Source organism: Grus americana, chromosome 5, assembly GCF_028858705.1.
Source record: "Grus americana isolate bGruAme1 chromosome 5, bGruAme1.mat, whole genome shotgun sequence".
NCBI lineage: Eukaryota > Metazoa > Chordata > Aves > Gruiformes > Gruidae > Grus > Grus americana.
This window is the reverse complement of record NC_072856.1, coordinates 30661673-30680804: the sequence shown is the minus strand read 5'-3', so window position 1 is coordinate 30680804 and position 19132 is coordinate 30661673. Positions and strand designations below refer to the sequence as shown.

Below are 19132 nucleotides of genomic sequence, written 5' to 3'. Positions count from 1 at the left end.
TATAGCCTGTTTTCAGGGCTGGCAATCAATGCAAAAACCTTCAGGTTTATTGTAAATTAAATAGCCTAGAATATTATCGGAAGCCAATAGTGGGTGATCAACAGTCACTGTTTTAAGAGACTAAAACTCTGTTTTCCCCTACATTGACATTGAGTAAGGGACTGCTCTGTTTCTGGAGATTAGCTCTGTTATAAATAAAATTTTACATGATTAAATTAAAGTATTATCTGTCTTTGGTACTTCCTTGTAACTTGTCAATATCTGCTTTCTGAATAACAGTGGGCAAAATATATTAATTCATGAATTAGGGAATTGATCAAAATCTATATGTCTATTGTTGTTATAGCTAGCATAATACTGAAGATACTTGGATCATTATATATTTTTATCTCAAACTAATTTTTTTTTACCAGGAGAACAATGAAACTGGCTTGGAGAATGTAATTGATAAAGTGGCTACATTTAAGTAAGTTCTTAAATTGTTTTATATGTAGCTTAAATGTGGAATAAGATTATATTAATTATAAACAAGCTGCACTACACAGTCTCTCTTCAGCTAATATTTTGCTGTCTTGAAATATATACACTTTCAAATATGCATAGGAAAGTGTATGGAATAGCCGAAGCTGCTGCTGCTGCTTCTCTCCTTTTGCCCCCTTCTTTCTTCAAATTCAGTTTGAGGAGTTCTCAGGAGTTTAGTAATCTCAAGTCCTAGTGGGAAAACCTTCAGAATTTCATTTTATTTCAAAGATGGTTGGGACCCTTAACAACTCATTGTACCTTTGACGATCACCACCTAATCTTTGGTTTAGATGTTATTTAGTTGCTAATTTGCTGTAACTTTCAGATGGGAGTTAATTTTTTTAACACACACACACATATATACACACATACGCATATATATGCAAATGTAGAACAATGAATTGTAGCAGTTGAGAAAAATTAGTTCAAATGTCTGCTATTTTGGTCACAAAAATGCCTTGCAATTTTAATTATTTTAGTATACTTTATTTTAAATTTCATGTGGCTCACTTGTTTGATCAAGGGCAACTATAGGTGTACATAGGAATTTTGCTTTGGGAATTATATGGAAGGTTCAAAAAATATCTCACTGGCTGGAAAGTAGCTCTTTGTATTACTTGTTTTGTACCTTGGTTAAAGAAAGTAATGAATTTTATGCAGTAACATCCAATGTCTGAAATTCTAAGCCATAAAGTTAAAAAGAATTTACCTGTCAGAGGCTATATGGTGTGCTGTAGATGGTATAGACTAGAAATATTTTACTGCTGAGTAGGATTTACAGTAGTAAACAGTCTTGAAAATTAAAGACTGATAACTGTACTCCCTCTATGCTCTTTATAAGTTAATAAAGCAACCATCATGATTCTACTTCTTATTAGCACTTCCTTGGAAAATAAATTGTGTTACTGGTTTGTTTACATTCAAAGATGTGCTGAACATAGATTATTAATCTGTATGTCATGAAATATTTCTCTGAAAGGAAACCGGGTGTGTCTGGCCATGGAGTTTATGAACTGAAAGATGAGTGCTTGAAGGAGTTCAATATGTTCTTTTATCATTACACTAAGACCCAGCACAGCAAGGTAAGCAGTGTAAGAGTCACTCTCAAAGGTTAAAAAACAGTACATACTTATCAATGTCTAAAGAATTTTGCTGAATCAAAGGAATTAATGGAATCTAAAGAAACAGATTCAGTAAAGAGTATGCAGCTAACTTCAAAACTTCTCATGAAGTTAAGATTGTTAATACAAATTGATGTAGTATGGTTTGGATTAGTATTTTCTTATGGTGACTTCTATTATTAGCTCTCTTAACTGTTTGTGCTAAGAACAAAACATAATAAGAATTATCTTTGAGCTGGAAAACCCCAAACTTTGGTTTTATAACTCTTATTGAGGAAGCAAGTATGTGCAATTATATCTCTCTACTGCAAATTTAAATGCAAAATACTATGTTGTTAAACACATTTAAGACAAGATTCTAATTATATGACCAAGTATTGGCTGTGTATCTTGCTACATTTCTAGTTTAGGATTTCTCATTGTTTCATTGCGTACTTCTGTAGACATGCTGATATAACAACATTACCTTTTCTGTAGGCTGAACATACACAAAAGAAAAGAAGAAAACAAGAAAACAGAGATGAAGGTAAAAATTTGAAACTGATGACTCAACAAATGTGATAATTCAGTAGTGTATGTAGATGTGCATATAAAATGAGCTTTGAGAGATGTCTTGTGACTTAATCATGGATAGTTGACTTCATATGAAATTTGTTGTGACTTATATTAATTGTAATTAATTAGCACCTGACATTTCTCTTTTTTTTCTTCTTTTTTTTAACACAAAAAGATAGGAGTTTTGGAATTTTTAGTTTAATTTTCATGTAGACAAATAAACATGGCATAGTACACATTGACAAAGTGAACAACTTAGAGTTTTTATGGTGGACTAACTAGGAGCCAAAAGTTTATTTTTTGTGAGTAGCACAATGTTGAGACATAATAATGTCATGTAGAAAAGGTTGCCACAGGAACTAGTGCTCATAGCCATTCTGTAAGTGGCTTGAGACTTAAGTTTTATAAATCAAAATTTTCTTTTTTAGAAGCTGCAAATACATGTAACAATAAAACCCCATGTTTCTGTTGTAACACAAATGCTTTTTCCCCTTTTGAGTTTACTTTTACCCATTCAAGTCAAGAGCATTAATTGAGTTGATTTGAGGAAGACTTTGTAAGCTGAATGAGTAAGTGCAATGAACACTTTAAAAAAATCAGCTATCACCTGATTTTGTGAGTTGCAACAGAAAATTATTTTTCTCTTTCCAGATTGCCCTTCCATTTGAATACCTTAATCTTTGCTTCCTACTTGAAAGTGTGTTCCGATTTTTGTGTACAATCAGGGGCACTACACCATTTCATACCCAAGATGGTTAAAATTCATTCTGAGTAAATTTTATTTGCTTTGAGTTCCTTTCAGTTGAAAAACTGTGGAACTAAAAAAGAATAAATTGGCACTGGCATCTAGGAGGAACACGTTAAATCAGGTACCACATTCTCTTTGAAAAAAATTAATTTCCTTCAGTTGTAAGTAACTCAGAAGATTATGACAGCTGGAAAATAGGAAGAAAAAAAAAATCTTTGGATTACTTTTGGTGTCTTCCTCCACTGTTTATTTTATACAGTTGACAGATTTTCAATAGTACTTAATTTCTCTTTTTCCCCCTTGCTCACTTTAGCAACTTAAAATGTTAGCAGAGATGTTTATTTTGTAGAACTCTTTAAAAGTGCAAATATTTAGATGTAACTTTCAGAAACTCACGTTTATGCAATCAGATAATACAGTTCCAAAATACAAAGATAACTGTTTACACTGATGTGTATTCCCCTGAGGCTACCCATTTTGTTGCAAATACTTTGTGCATATGCTTTTATGTGGCTGTGTTGTCTTGGTCAGTAACTTTCTATAATTCATTCAGTCTAAATTGTCAAAAGATTGATGGTTTCAGAGACTGCATTCATAGTTTTCTGAAAATAGGCATCCAGGTACCAAAAGAAGACTTAAGTCAATGCTTCCAGGTAGGGAAAGGCTGCGGTGTTAATTGAGCTGCTGTTGTTAGTAGGTGCCAAGATACCAGGTGGCTTCTGGGTGAGGCACCACATCTCACAGTTCCAGTTTTAGCTCAGAAAGTGTACATAGCTGGAAATGATCAGAATGCCCCGGCAGCAGCAAGAATTTAGAGCTCCAGTCTTATTAGGCATGGGACACTGTCATGTGAGACACTGCACTCTGGAAGATCCATTGCTTACTCTTGTTTAACTACTTGAAATCTTTATATCTGATGTAAAACACAAACACTCTATGTTTATTAGTGATACATAAATGATAAGGCAGTGCAAAGTGTTAAAGATTTGCATTTACAGATACAATTAAGTACTTGTGATTGTTTAGCTTAGTTTGCATGCATGTTATATAAGAACTTAATAAAAGTACTTAGTTTTGCTAAAGACGAAAGCTGACTTAGGTGAACAATTGTGTTTAAGCATAGCTTTATTAATTTGAAGGTCTAGCTGTTCTTTCACTGGAATTAGTATGTTTGTGCTCTCTACTTTTTGCCTACAATCTTTGAGATGCCAGTTTGTTAATACATTTGCACATCTCCGTCTTCTAGCATTGTTGCCGCCACCTCCTCCAGACTTCAGTCCTGCATTCAGCAACGTGGTGAGGATTCTGAACTGTGACGTTATGATGCACATACTGCGGACCATTCTTCAGAGAGCAGTAGAACTGGAAACCCACTTGTGGACTGAAGCTATGATCCAAATGGTATGGTTAGCTTGGTCTTCTTCCTGTGTTCATTCCTGTGTTGTCCATGTTAACTGCTTATGATAAGATCAAAACGTGTAAAGATAAACTTTAACTTGGAATGATAAGAATTTACTTTTTGTCCCCAAACCTGTTTTTATAAATTTTACTGGAAAAGAAAATATATCTAACTCTTTATCTCCACTGTAAAATAGAAATGTGAAACACAATAGTATTAAACTGGGAATATTCTTCAGTTTTCTATTTTGCTTTCCCCTCTGTGTTGCCTCATCACTGAAGCTATTTCAACATGTAATTCTCCTTACCTCATCTTTTTCTTGAAATGTCATGTGCAAATAAGTAACCCTTTGATCATCTTAAAGAAATTGAGTTGCTTCATTTTGTAAGCTGCAAAGTCTCCAAATATGTAAATGTCTTCTGAGTCTCAGTCATGAAATAATATCATTTTGTAAGTATTGAAACATTTCATTTTACCACAGTGACTTTATGCTTAAAAAAAAAAAGAATTACTGACGTTGTTGATTTTTTTTTTTTTTTTAAATATTTATAGGATTAGGACCTGAATTTACAGACTGGTTGAATTAATCAGTTTTGTTAATTAGAATGCATAGATGATTTATTTGCCTTGCCTTACCCGCTGATCTTTGGATTATAGAATTAACCAAATATTCATAGATTTCTATCAGCAACATGACAAGATTCATATGTTATTAATGTAAAGTGTGTGCAAGTTTATTAGTTTTAGTGCAAGTAATATGCAGGAAAATTATATCCTGCATTATTTCACTTTCCATGTACAATCTCTGCACTTTTTCTCATTTCTGTGTTGCATCATGGATATAATCAGCATACAGTGCAGAACTATATCAAACATCCTTATTTTATGTGCCAGCTTTCCAGACCTCTAACAGTGAATGAGATTTACTATTTTCCTCTTTTTTTAGGTGCTTCATCTCCTTTCTTTAGGGTTACTAGAAGAGAAGCAGCAGTTACAGAAGTCTCCAGAAGAAGAAGTAACCTTTGATTTTTATCACAAAGCAACACGTATGTTTCATTTTCTTTAAGAGGGCAGAGTAAGTTAGGCTAACTTGATTTTCTAAGGACAAAAATAAACTAGAAGAAAGTATTCAGTGATTTTAGTCAGAAAATATTTACTTTTTGCTATAGAATTAAAACCTGCTAAAATATTTTTTTAAAAAAAGCAAGAAAACAGATTTGGACTAGCCTCCTTTGTTCCCAGTTGATGTGCTTCTCTTCCTGGGAAAGAAATGGAAGAGTAATACTAGTGTTAAGTAACGGAAAATGGTTCTTCCTTTGCAAGAGCATTATGAAATGGAAGCTAAGAACTCCTTGAAAAATGGCAGTGTATTTACGTGCTGTCTCTATCTCTTGTACTCCTGAGCTGTGCAATTATTGATTTACCTGCAAGTTAAAGTCTTTTACTATGGTAGTCATAATAGAAGCAAAACTTAGTGGCTATGAAGTGTGATTTTTTTGTTGTTGTTGTTGTTTTGTTTTTCCTTCTTTTTCTTTACTTTTCCAAGTCCCTACACAGCACTTTCTAATCTTACATTCAAGACTAGTGAAAGTGAGTCAGAATCTACATTTTTCTAAATAATCTTCCATTTTATCTAGAGTTTCTGCTTCACTGTGTAAAAAATAAATAAGTAAAAATTCCATTATTAAGCTAAACATAATTGTCACTTGAGAGATGAAACAGAGATAAGGATTGTGAAGCAAAATTATAGAATCATAAATCTTTTAGATTGGAAGAGACATTTAAGATCGAGTCCAACCATTAACCTAGCACTGTCAAGTCCATCACTAAACCACGTCCCTAAGCACCACATCTATGTGTCTTTTAAATACCTCCTACATAAGTAAATACCTAAAGCTACTGAACTGCCTTTATTTAGTTTTTGCAAAAGTGTTGTGTAAAGAGGTGTCACTGAGTTTGAAAAACACTCCCATTTCACATTTTTTTTATTTTTAATTTTTTCTTCTGTTGAGCAAGGAGAAATATTATCATCACACTGAACATATTTCTGTTTAAGAAGTGTATAGGAATACACTGAAAGTAATTACAATTGAGATGTTAGAGAATTCTTTGCCAGCTTTAGTTTTGCATAACCAGAAAAACCAAAACCCCATTTATACATAAGAGATGCAAAGATAATCAGTATTTTTGTAAGAAAACTCTTATTGAGAAGTGATTTTAAAAAAATATTTTGTAACGTATTTGTCTCACTTCTAAAATTGTGCAAATTAATTTCAAATGGAAAATACTGCAAAAGAAATATAATTGAAGAGAATGGTCTCAATTTTAAAGCATGCTTGTGTTAGACAATGGCCTAAAACATTATGAACTGTTACCAAGGTGTGAGGAAGCAAATAATTACTGTAATTATAATAGTTTTTATGATAGAAATAAACTTGTGCACATGGAGCTGTTAGAAAACTTATGTAGGCTGTAAGAGCTTTACTGCATCTCCTTGAAGTAAGAGACAAGTCTGTTTTTTTTCTGTACTTCTGCTCTTAGAAGTAGCAAAAATTATTGATGTACAAGGGGGAAAGATTATACTACATTTAACTGGAATAAACAGATGAAATTAAAACAGCAATGTAACTACACAGGTTGTGTTCATGTATGTGTGTTATATAGTTAGCAATATTTTAAGGCATGTCCATGGTTGTAAATATATTAAAATGTTGAGGGTTTTTTTTCCCCTGAAGACCCATGCTTTTCTATTTTTCTCTCCTTTGTAAAGGAATGGGAAGCTCGGCCTTGAATGCTGTGAATGTGCTAATGCTTCTGGAAAAATTAAAGAGAGTTCCTCAGTTAGAGGCACAGAAGGACACAGTCAATTGGATACTGCAGGTACACAAGGGGGAGATAAGTACGATCTGATTTTAGTAATTTAGAAAGCACTTATGAAAGATGTTATGATTCCTGCATATAACTCACTGTTTACAACCGCAGTGGTTTCCTGAGAAGCTTAATCGGTTGGAACGTTTTTTTCCCCCAGATAAGATGAGGTTTCTTGAATACGGTGTTAATACAGTCATTGTATTTGCTATTGCTGCTTTCAAGTATTGGGTCAATTTTTGCTAAATAATTCATTCCAGTAGTGACATTTTTATACATAAACTTTATTCCTTATATAAAATAACAGCAAGTGATAAATAAAAGTTTATTAATTGGGAAAGCTTTTTAGAAGCTGCTTGTATTAAGACTTGAGTCAGATGGATCTGACTGATGGCCACGTTGTACATTTGACCTGTAGAATTTTTCCATCCAGCTCCCTGCCCTTACCCAGTAAGAGATGAGAAAAACTTCTAGAGCTATGACGCCTCCTCTAACATAGGAGGCTGCTGCTTCTGCTTTGCAGGAATTGTCCTAGTACTACTGCTTAGCGCTACTGTCCTGTTCCATTCTGGGCTTCTTGTTCAAGTGGCTTCTTGTTTTAGGTGGCAAACATAGAAGACAGTGCTATTGGAAAAGAGGGTAAGAATCCATAGTAGGGTTCCAAAACTATCCTCAGCTACTAAAATTGGACTATTCTGGTACATTAGGGAGGCAGGTTTGAAAGATTTTTTTTTTTATTTTGAGAAGTTATTCTAAAGTTCTAAGGGCAAAAGTAAAAATGTACTTTAAAAAGTATATTTAACTTTTTAATGATGCGTATAGTAAATGTAGAATATTTAATATTATCAAAACTTCAAGATGCTTATTAAAGGTAGCTGGAGAAAGTAGTAAATGAAAATTGAAGGCTCAGTTTTACCTAACTGGGCATATGCTGGAAAGCTCTCTGTTCCAGATGTATAGGTTTTTGCATAATTTTAGTGACTATTTCAATGGGATGATCTACATCTCACCTACTTGAAATAAGCTAGCAGTCTCTGACCATTCTTCTGATGTACAGGTGCTATAGCTGCTTAGCAGTATTAGTGCTAGAAGCTGGGAAATTTGGAAGAATTTTACTTTCCTTCATACTGAGAAGTGCTTGTCAGGTTGAGGATGCAGACACAGCAGTGTTACAGGAGTGTACATATGGTCTCAGATGTTTTTGTTATTTAGGAGTATGGCAGTTGGTTTAATCCATTTGAAAATCTGAAAAAAAGGTGAAACTAAATATCAAGAGCTTTAATTCTGTCTATATTGTAGTAAGAGCCAAGTTGAATTTTATTTTTAACATCTAAGTCTCTATTCCTAGATGTTTGACACAGTGAAAAGATTGAGAGAAAAATCTAGTTTGACAACAGTAGCAGCTACATCAGGCTCAGAAGCTACAAAAGGTGATGAGGTAATAATTAAAAAGTTCAATGAAAGCCTTGTATTTAATGTTTGAATGACTATTTTCAAAACTGTACCTAAATTTATAGTTACCTAAAATGATAATTTTTAAAATACTAATTTCTGACATATTGTCTACAAATAGGATTTAGGTTCTAAGATAAATTTCATTTATTAAAAATATTAGTGCTAAGCATGTTTCATGGAATTATCAGCAGCTAACGTGGTTTTGGTTGTACTTTAAAGTTAAGTGAAACAACTGAGGGGGTGAATAAGTAATTTGTGTTCATTTCTCCATTTCTTATCTTTATGATTTGATCACCTTTTCCATTGTCATTGTGCAATAATTAGAAATACAAATCCACTTAAAATTGTCTTGTAACTTATGTGACCTACCAAGAGGTTAATCTGCTCTGCCATGATTGTGTAAAGACATTGGGCTTAGGTGATTATTCTGTCTGTGTATCAGTCTCTACCCCCTTCCCTCAGAATAACTTTTGAATCCAGTGGTGAAACGACATGGTGAAATGGAGATTTCAAAGATTACTGGAGTCCAATGAGGTGTTTTGTTTTTTTAAACTGGCAGTTGAATAGAAAGAATAATACAATTACTCTTAGATAGTGTGCAAAGACAAGCCAGTTTGCTCTTACACATTCTGTTTGGCAACATCTTGCTGCCAAACAATTTCTTGGCTAGTCATTGCATGCATAGCTCTAAACTCACCACAGCATATGCTGTGTTTCTTTTTTGAGAAAGGTGTCATATGATATCTGGTAAGGTAAGGGAACAAAATAGAAAAGTCAGTAAGAAATGAGACTCTTACAGCTCCACTACTTGTGGAGCAATTTGTTGTTTCATTTCCTTAAAAAGTAATGGTATCATGAATGGAAGCAATGTGCATTACGTTGAATTTGTGCCTTAAGTAATTGAATGAGAGGAATTAGGTTCTGTATGTTTTAATTAAGTCTACCTGTGTTTTTGGAATTTCCAAAGCATATAAATACTTTGTTTATAGTTTTTGAAAACATCATAGATGAGGAAATACTGGAAGAAGATTAATTTTCCAGTCTACAATAAAGAATAAGGGAAATTACAATCCTCAGATGCATAAAATGCTGCCACAAAAACGTAGGAACAATCTGTTTGCTGTGCTGTCCATAGATAGTTCAAGATAAAATTTTCTTAAATTGCTGTTAGGGAAATACAGAATACTCAGTGGGTGTTTCGCTTATGAGGGGAATAACAAAACACTGAAGGAGGCTTGTGATGTTTACCTCGCTAAAGTTTCTTAAGAACAGACAAGCACCTAATTAAAATGGATCAGGTATTATTGATCCTGCCTTTGGGCAAGGGACTGTACTAGTGACCTTTGGTGAAGCCCTCAAAATCTCTATCTTCTGACTAGGTTAATGAACCTAGATTTTAGTTTTACATTTTTCAGATACCAGTTATTTTTTACTTAGTTTTGTCAGTTAAGGAATTTGATGTCAGTGGTTAGAATGCATATAGTTGGGAAAAGATTATTCTCATTTTTTGATGTTGTCTGTTGCCTGTGACTTCTTTATTCTCTTTGATTGTAAGACACAGACCTCTCAGGATAAAGAGAAAGCTGAGCGGAAGAGAAAGGCAGAAGCAGCTAGGTTGCACCGTCAGAAGATAATGGCCCAGATGTCTGCACTGCAGAGGAATTTCATTGAAACCCATAAGCTCCTGTATGAAAACACACTGGAAGCACAGGGGAAAGGAGATGCTATTATGGAGGAAGAAAGGTAAGAAAAAAAAGGCATCCCGAGTTCTGATGGGAAGAGTTCATTACCTGCTACACAAGTTCATTATGCTACATAAAAATTTTGTAAGTTCGCTCAAGGGGCAGATTGTGTTATTCCAGTCAGCAAACTTGTGTCTGTCTTTACTTCTAAGTCATCTTCTGTTACAGAATTACATGCAAACTAGCATGTGTATGCTAATATAAGAACAGTGGACTCACTTTGTAGAGCAGCATAAGATAAATGATAAGAAAATTAATTATTTCTTCAAATGGTGGATACTTAACATTGCTTAACATTTGAAAAAATGTCATTAAAAAACTGCTGAGTTGACAACACTGTAACTTTGGAGGTGACTGTCTACCTTATATGAAAATTTAAGTATTTAATTTGGAAAGAATATGAAAGCCAATATATATGCCTTAAGGTTAAGTTGCAATATAGAAAATATGCTTCTTCTAGCTCAAGTCGCTGATATTTCTGTTTGTTAGTTTTTAAAATCTGATTTCATACTGAAGATGTTTGGTTTATATTGGTTATAGTTTTGTTGGTATGGATTGCTCCTGTTCTAGAGATGCTTCAACAATATAGTATACCTAATATAACTCACAATTTTGGTCTAATTGGGGCTGCACAAAAGTAATAAGGAAAATAAAGATATCTGCTGAAAAAAAGAGTACAAATAAATTATGTGCTTTCATCTTTAATAAATTGTGTTCTATAAATCGTTGTTGAACTCTGGAATAAGGAATATTTAAAAAAATACAATGGAAGCTTATTGTGTCACTGTTGTGGTTTAACCCCAGCTGGCAACTAAGCACCATGCAGCTGCTCGCTCACTCCCCCCCACCTGGTGGGATGGGGAGGAGAATGGAAGAAACAATAAAACTTGTGGGTTGAGATAAAGACAGTTTAATAGAACAGCTAAGGAAGAAAAAATAATAATAATAGAATATACAAAACAAGTGCTACACAATGCAATTGCTCACCACCCACTGACCGATGCCCAGCCCATCCCCAGGCAGTGATCGCTGCCCCCCAGCCAGCTTCCTCTAGCTTATATACTGAGCATGACATCATATGGTATGGAATATCCCTTTGGCCAGTTTGAGTCAACTGTCCTGGCTGTGCCCCCTTCCAGCTTCTCATGCACCTCCTGTGGAAGGGTCATGCCTCCTCGCTGGCAGGACCTGGGAAGCTGAAAAGTCCTTGACTTAATTGTAAACGCTGGTTAGCAACAACTAAAACATCAGTGTGTTATCAGCGTAATTTTCATCCTAAATACAAACCACGGCACTATACCAGCCACTGGGAAGAAGATTTACTATCTTAGCTGGAACCAGGACAGTCACAAAGCATTGAATTAAGGTGGTGGCATTCATTTTCAGTATGTTTTCTTCAAGAATGAGAAACAATTTTAATGTGTCTGTAAGACTAAAGTATAGTTAATCCATTCTACATTGAATACAGCTTCCTGAATTTCCTGCTGTCTGAATCCACTTCATTGTGTTATTCTCTGTTAACTGGCTTCCACTTCCTGTTTTTAAAGAATACTGCATTTTAGTGAGGATTGAGGTGTTTCTTCATTGTTTGGTCATCATTTGGTTTTGTAAAGGACTTTGGTATAAAATCAGAAATGTTAGTAGTATATGACATTTTTATATGTCTGGAAGAATAAGTTTGTTTAGAAAAATCCATCTGATTTTTTTTAACCTGTGTCACTTATGGTCTTACAGCATGTCTTTGGCTATTGATTACTCTAAAATCGCTTTGGGTCCCAAACGAGGTCCATCTGTTGCTGAGAAAGAAGTTCTGACCTGTATTCTTTGCCAGGAGGAGCAGGAAGTAAAGTTGGAAAGTGCTGCCATGGTATTATCTGCCTGTGTCCAGAAATCAACTGCCTTAACTCAGAATAGGCGCAGAATTCTTGAACTCTCAGGGGGTATGTGATTTTTCTTTTAGACAACAAGCATTTCTGTACCTAGAGCTCATACCCTTTGAACCTAATTGAACTCTGTATTCAGTCAGATTGCTAAGTGGCTTACCCTACATAATAAAGAGAAAATTAAAATTTTTAAATTGTTCTAAAACCCATGCTTTAAAACTTAAAAATGAGAAGTGTATGAAGATTTTGATTTGTCTCTGGGAAATCAGAAAATGCTTTACAGAACTTACAGATTTGGTAGGAGTGGTCACTCTGGGGAAAAATCCAAGAATGTTAACAGTTCCTATTTATTTGAGTACAGCGGCAAACTTTCCCAATATGGCCAAATACACGAATGTTATCAGAGGCCAGTATGGCAGCCTCAGGAGGGTTTGGGGTTTTTTGTTGGTTTTTTTCATGTCTAGGAAGCTATAAGAACAGCAACATAAAAAAATAGAAAAGCATAAGAAAGGATCATATGATAGCATCCAATGAATGGAAAAAAAAATACAAGAGAATAATAGAAACACAAGAGTTAGAGCCGAATGATAGCATGTTGCTAGCAGGAAACACAAAGACCAACCAGAATTTTTTTTGTGAGTAACAGCTGATTAAACATGAGAAAGATTTTGGTCAGTTACTTAAGATAGAAAATAGATAGAAGGAAAAGGGAAAACTTTAGTACTAACTGACTTTTTAGCTTTCTTTTTGAAAAAGAAAATTAATTATAATTCATGGTCAGATGCTTGATGGCTTTTCGTTTTAACAGGAGAGAAATGCAGTCCAAAATAATATAAGAAAAGTTGAAACAATATCTAGATAACTTACCTTGGCAAATATTAAAATAATATTGAAAGTACTATCAAAGCCATTGTCTTCAGTGTAATCTTTATTTATTTTTTAAGATGCATAGAAGATAATTGAGATCTCAGCAGGCTAAGAAAGGCAAACAAGTATTTGTCTAAAAAACCCACAAAAAAACCCCCCAGGAAGTGAAATGAGAAAGTACTAAAAATTCAAGTATTCCATCCAGCCAACAAGTATGTTGGATGTTAGTAATTATTATTAGTTTATAAGACAATATAAAAAATAAAGACAGACAATAAAACAGTAAGAAATGTCAAAAATGGATTTGTCAAGAAAGGAACTCAGTAAGCCACCGTAATTCTTTGACCAGGATAACTGGTTTTGTGGGTAAGGAGAATGTAAGCTAATTTGTTCTCATGTGTATTAGAATTTTTGACTCTGTTCTACTTGATACATGGCCTAGGCAAATGTTGTTTGGCTGAAATCACCCCAAGGGGAATATATATCTCATCATAAAACTACTTGTTTGATTCAAGCACACTATAATATTAAAATAATAATAAAAAGTTAAAAGTGATATTTTTCCCTGTAAATTGAATTATATTTAACACAGATAAAAATTGTAATTGCTGTTATCTATTATATATTTATTAATCAATATACATTGTCTATGTATCTGCCCATAGTGTTGAAAAATAATAAAACTGGAGGTCTGTAAGTGCTCTCAAGATGTTTTTTAGTTTGTTGCCTTTGCATGGCAAGGATGTTACCACTTGTAGTTTAAATTCCTACTTATTTTTAAATATGGCTTTTTTTTCTGTTTTATAACAAGGTATTGTTGATTAATGAACAACTCATAGAGCAAAATGAACAATATCTCCTATTTTTTAAATAATGTTACTGTCTAGCAAATAGCCCTAAACTCTGTGCAGTTTGTTATTCCTGCTTTAATTTAGAAGGATGCTCTTGAATGTTATCAAATAGAATTCTAAAGCAAAGGGAAGTTCAGCATTGGTTTTTATTTCTATAGGATATTACCCTATTCTCTATCATGCTTGCAAACCTTTACCAAGTTGTTTCACTTAGATGATGTTTTGTGTTTCCTCCTTTGGGTCATTAACAACTACTGAATAGTCCTAGACCCAGGGCAGACTCTTGTTTGATCCATTGTTCTTTTTAACAGCGAACTACTGATAATGGCAATTTTGAGCCAGCTGTATAAAATTTTTATCTAGGCCAAGTAGTAATTGCATCCTTCTTTTTGCTCTCTTCTCTGGTACTCTGAAGTACAAATTAAATCCTATGCTCTTGTAGTCAGATACACTTGTAAGCTTTCTGCAGTGACATGGTGGGCTATTGAAATAATCGAAAAAAGAAGGGAATGAAGTTCCTTTTCCTAAAGCCACTTCTGGATATTATTTATAGCACTTACTCTCTACTGTGTGGTCCTCTGCAGCTCATCAGTTAGAAGAAGGCCTGTGAGAGCTTTTTTTCCTTTGGACATCTAAATAAGTGGAAAAATAACTTCTTCCCACAGAAGTGCAGATAGTGGCAAATTAGTGTTATACCAAGGTTCACTCTCTTATTTCGGTCTATATTTGATTTAGAGCAGCTTCAGCTGCTGTCAAATAGAATTATATTTTCAGTGCAATTTGAGTGGTAGGTTTTTTGTGGTTTTTCTTTTTTCTTTTTTTTTTTTTCATTTTGTCAAATTCAGGTGTATCTGTTCAAAATCATAAGCAGTCCACCAGATGAGGTTTGGAGGACTGCTGTTGCTCAGTTTGGTATTATTAAATATCTTTAAGGGGAAAATGGAATCTCACTTTGAGTGTATATGCAGCACAAAGACACCATTACTTTCTCACAATGTTTTTGCTGTTAAGAATTTTACAAGATTAGTAAAAGATAGACTTGACTTTGTTATTCAGCAGTGTTGTTCATGTCGAGAGTTTGGATTAGTTGGAGAAATGTGTAATCTTTCTTGTCCTTAGTAGTTTCATTTTCTTTCATTTAAAAACACAATAACAAGCACATTAAAAACTTCAGTGATAGTAAATCTAACCACAGAGCTATTCTAGTACTGAAGAACCCTTTTCTTCTTCTTTTTTTCTTTTTTTAACCAATTTACTATTGCTTTTGGATTTTGTTGTCTTTTTCTTCATAATTAGTAGAAAGCTTTCCATAGTTTAAGTGGGCTTCGTCTTTGTGATACTTTGCTGGAGTATTGGTCTGGGAAAGCTAGCCAAGCGGAATTTTAATGTGTGAACTGTGGGAAAATAAAATCTGAAGGCTTGCATTCTGTGTATACTGTCATTCATTTCTGTTCATACTGATGCGACGTTACGTTATTATTGTTCTTTCAGTAATTTCTTTCTGCTGTGTCTTTCTAGATACACTAGATCCTCTTTTCATGCACCCTGACCTACCTTGTGGGACCCACACAGGAAGCTGTGGACATGTGATGCATGCAGCCTGCTGGCAGAAGTAAGGATGTGTCTCTTTGCAGCCTTTTAATGTGGGGTTTTTTTTTAATTAATCTATTTTCCAAAACATATAAGTGCACACTGAAAACACAGTACAGTAAGTGGATATTTAATTAAGGAGTCAAAACTATTTGTACTCATCTAAAAATGAAATATGGCACAAGAGAAGTTTTGACCTGATGAAGAAAATCATCATCAAAAATTTTTAGTGCCTTCTACGATCCAAAGAAAAATCTCTAAGGGTTACTAATTTATGCAAATAAAACCAATGGGGTAAAATTGGTCAAGAAAAAGAAACCACATCTAGTAGGTTTAGTTTTAGCAATCCAATGAGAACCAGTAGGAGTCTTCCAGGTGAGCGTTCTATAGCAACAGTACTTTGACACTGAAAGTCTGTCACCAGGTTAGTACTTAAAGGATGAAGCTGACTTATTCCAGCGAGTCTTTAGGTGAGAATCTGGCATTTAGAATAGAATATGAATGGTTAAATCTACCAATATTTCTTCCCCACCCTCCATTCCTCCCTTATTGGTGAACAAACACTTAATAAAAAGTAAGAGGGAAGAATTGATACAGTGCTTAAAAACTTGACTGCATTTCTATTGTTTGGGGGAGCCTATAGTTTAGACCAATTTAGACCAAGTGTGTTGGATTAGAGTGCAACCTGAAATATTAAGACCAAATTACTTAGTTTGCAGAATATAATCATCCTGGTTGCAGCTACGTTTGTAGGATTACAGAGAGCAAAACTAATGCTCTCTGTGTTTGACTCCACATAGGTCTGGTAAGTCTAAACAAGATAAATACTGTGAAATAATAATAGAAATAATCCCACTGAAGTATTATCACAGATAGCTTGCAATTGCATGACCCAACTCTCTACTTTATATTGTTGTATGATATGTACAATCTCTTGAGGTTTGTTGTTTGTACTTGTGCCATTTTACTTTAAAAAAAATCTGACTAAACTTCTAGTGCTTATAATTTACTTTTCTTTGTGTATTTTTTTTAACAATAAAACATAAGTACAGAATAAATAGGTGCACACACTTAAAATGATACGGAAGTATGTTCCTTGAGTATAATACATCTGCTCTTGGCAGATCCATCTACATCTGCGTAGATCTAAGTAGTGCAACAGTGGAGCTCAGTTCCCTTGCTCTTTTTAAGAAAAGATGACTTGCTCTATGGGTAAATGGGATTAAAATGGACAACAGGCTCTTCTCATACGGGATGGCACAGAAGGTTTGAGTATAGTCTTTTATTTATTACATAACAGATATTCTAACTTACTAATATTCCTCCACACAATGCCTGCCACACCTTTCTAGAGTATCTGTGCAGCCTAAAACTACTGCAAAATACTCCCTAAAACAGTACGAGTTCAAATGAATGGAATATCTTTGTTGTTGCCATGTATGAGGAAGAGGAGATGTTTGCAAAAACAAAGTTGTTTTAATGTGGGAAAATAAATGTATATTTTTGTTGATTGTAACAGAATACTCTCCTAAATATTCTGTAATCATTAGAACTGCTGCAGATGCCCCTGCATGCACGCTTTCTCTTATTACATAAATGGGATTTTATTTTTTCCTTTAAGATGTATGATTTAAAGCGGGGGAAAAAAAGATCTAGTTATTACCTTAGTGTGGAAGTTGGATAATTTCATATCTGTCTTTAAGATCCTACATACCCGGTCTGAACATTAGTACTGAATTTGGTTGCTTGTATCCAGGCAAGAAGATTTGAATGTTGGATTTTTTTTGTTCCTAATAATACCACTGAGACATTAATGAAATCTGAAGGCTTACTGCATCCACTGAAGGGGCAAAATTGTAATGAAACTTGTAAAAACATCATAGTTATTTCTTAGTTTCCCTTTAAGTTTAAAATAGCTCACGTGCGATATTGTAATATAAATTATCCTCCCTTCCTGTTAAAAGAAGGCTACAGTTCCATTGTCTAGTCATGAGGCTCAGTCATTGCCATGAATAGCTAATTTTTCATTCATTAAATTATACCAGTAGTTTTTCCTAAAATTAAATAAAAATACATACAATCTCTGTTTCAAACTTACTGTAATGAGTTGTATATGAGAGAGATTAGATACAACGTTATGTTGTTTTGAAGATGATGTGAGAGAAGAGTAGAAAATTTAAGGACTGCTTGTCTGTAAAAATGTTAATGAAATTTAAAAGAATCTTAAAAGCAAGGAAAAGTTCCCATCATTTTTGCACGAATGTTATATACCATGCATTTTTGCGTGAGTTTATGTATGTGTTCAAAGGTTTTATTTTATTTTCACATTCAAACATGTCAAAGAGTTGTAAATCAAAGGAAAATATTTGTTTGTTGGCTTGAATAGGTACTTGATATATAATAACACTTTTAATTACTTGAACATGTGTTTTCATGTCACATTTGAGCCATTGGACTTTCTAGTAATTTTCCTTTTCAATGTTGTAGGTACTTTGAAGCCATGCAGCTGAACTTTCAACAACGTCTGCATGTTGAACAGATATTTGACTTGGAGAACGGAGAGTATCTTTGTCCACTTTGCAAATCTCTGTGCAATACTGTGATTCCTATTGTTCCATTGCAGGCTCAAAAAATAAACAGGTGAATTACTAGATTGCGTAGCCTTTAATTAAAAAAAAAAAAAAGTAGAAATTACTTTGGAGCGGGTTGACTCTTAAAATTTTTGGAAGGAAAACTCAGGCTGACCTTCCTAATCTGTATAAAAGACTGCACATCTCATTATTGACTATTCAGCCAAATGTACTGCTTTGACAGTCAACATTTTTTTTTAAAGGGCATTTTTTATTTGGCTATTTTTTTTGAGCTGATATCAAATGAGAAAGTACCTAGATCTAGTATTTAGCCTGACACTTCATGTTGTACATTTTGCTCAAAATTTACAAAGCCAGCAAAACTGCGCAAATACAGACTTAATGAGTTTTGATGTAAATGTGTCCTCTGTTTTTAAAAATAAGGTGATTCTTTGAGTGTTAAAGTAAAACCTACTTTCTATTTCTATTTTCAGTGAGGATGCAGAGGCAGTAGCTCAAATTCTGTCGCTGGCTAGGTGGCTGGAGATTATCACAGTCAGGATATCGGGCTACAGTGTGAAAAATGTTAAAGGTTTGTTATCTTAATTTTGAAGCTATTCTGTGGGATATCTAATATGCCAGTACATGTTTTAACTAATACCAACAGAAAACTTCAAATAAAGAATACATTTTGCTGTCAATCAAGACAGTATCAAATAAAGCTGGAGATAAAGTCATGGCCCTTTCTGAGCTGATGGCACCAATTTTCTGAGTTTTGTTAAGTTCTTCCCATCCTTCCTGTAGAAGAAAATTATGTGCACTTGGAGAGGATTAGCCACCAACTAACACCCAGAGTTAATTAAACTCTGAGAGTCTTGACTGTGATGGAATAAAAAAGAGAAAAAAATAAATTAAAAGGGCCAAAATAAAAACATGTATGAGTGTTTAGAAAACAGAAGGT

General features: G+C 34.0%; 1 protein-coding gene across 6 annotated transcripts in view; it reads left to right on the top strand.

The window, feature by feature from the left end:
• The window catches only part of UBR1 (ubiquitin protein ligase E3 component n-recognin 1), a 72285-nt gene that overhangs the window by 35787 nt on the left and 17366 nt on the right, over positions 1 to 19132 (top strand). For 4 of the 6 annotated variants that reach the window (XM_054826465.1, XM_054826464.1, XM_054826469.1 and 1 more), the window contains 12 exons: positions 414 to 466; positions 1502 to 1604; positions 2121 to 2169; positions 4193 to 4347; positions 5292 to 5391; positions 7116 to 7225; positions 8562 to 8651; positions 10224 to 10411; positions 12145 to 12350; positions 15530 to 15623; positions 18089 to 18241; positions 18666 to 18763. In XM_054826465.1, the coding sequence (XP_054682440.1) occupies positions 414 to 466; positions 1502 to 1604; positions 2121 to 2169; positions 4193 to 4347; positions 5292 to 5391; positions 7116 to 7225; positions 8562 to 8651; positions 10224 to 10411; positions 12145 to 12350; positions 15530 to 15623; positions 18089 to 18241; positions 18666 to 18763 (1399 nt within the window). The remainder of the gene's footprint in view (positions 1 to 413; positions 467 to 1501; positions 1605 to 2120; positions 2170 to 4192; positions 4348 to 5291; positions 5392 to 7115; positions 7226 to 8561; positions 8652 to 10223; positions 10412 to 12144; positions 12351 to 15529; positions 15624 to 18088; positions 18242 to 18665; positions 18764 to 19132) is intronic. The other 2 variants (XM_054826467.1, XM_054826466.1) reach the window with 1 other exon arrangement.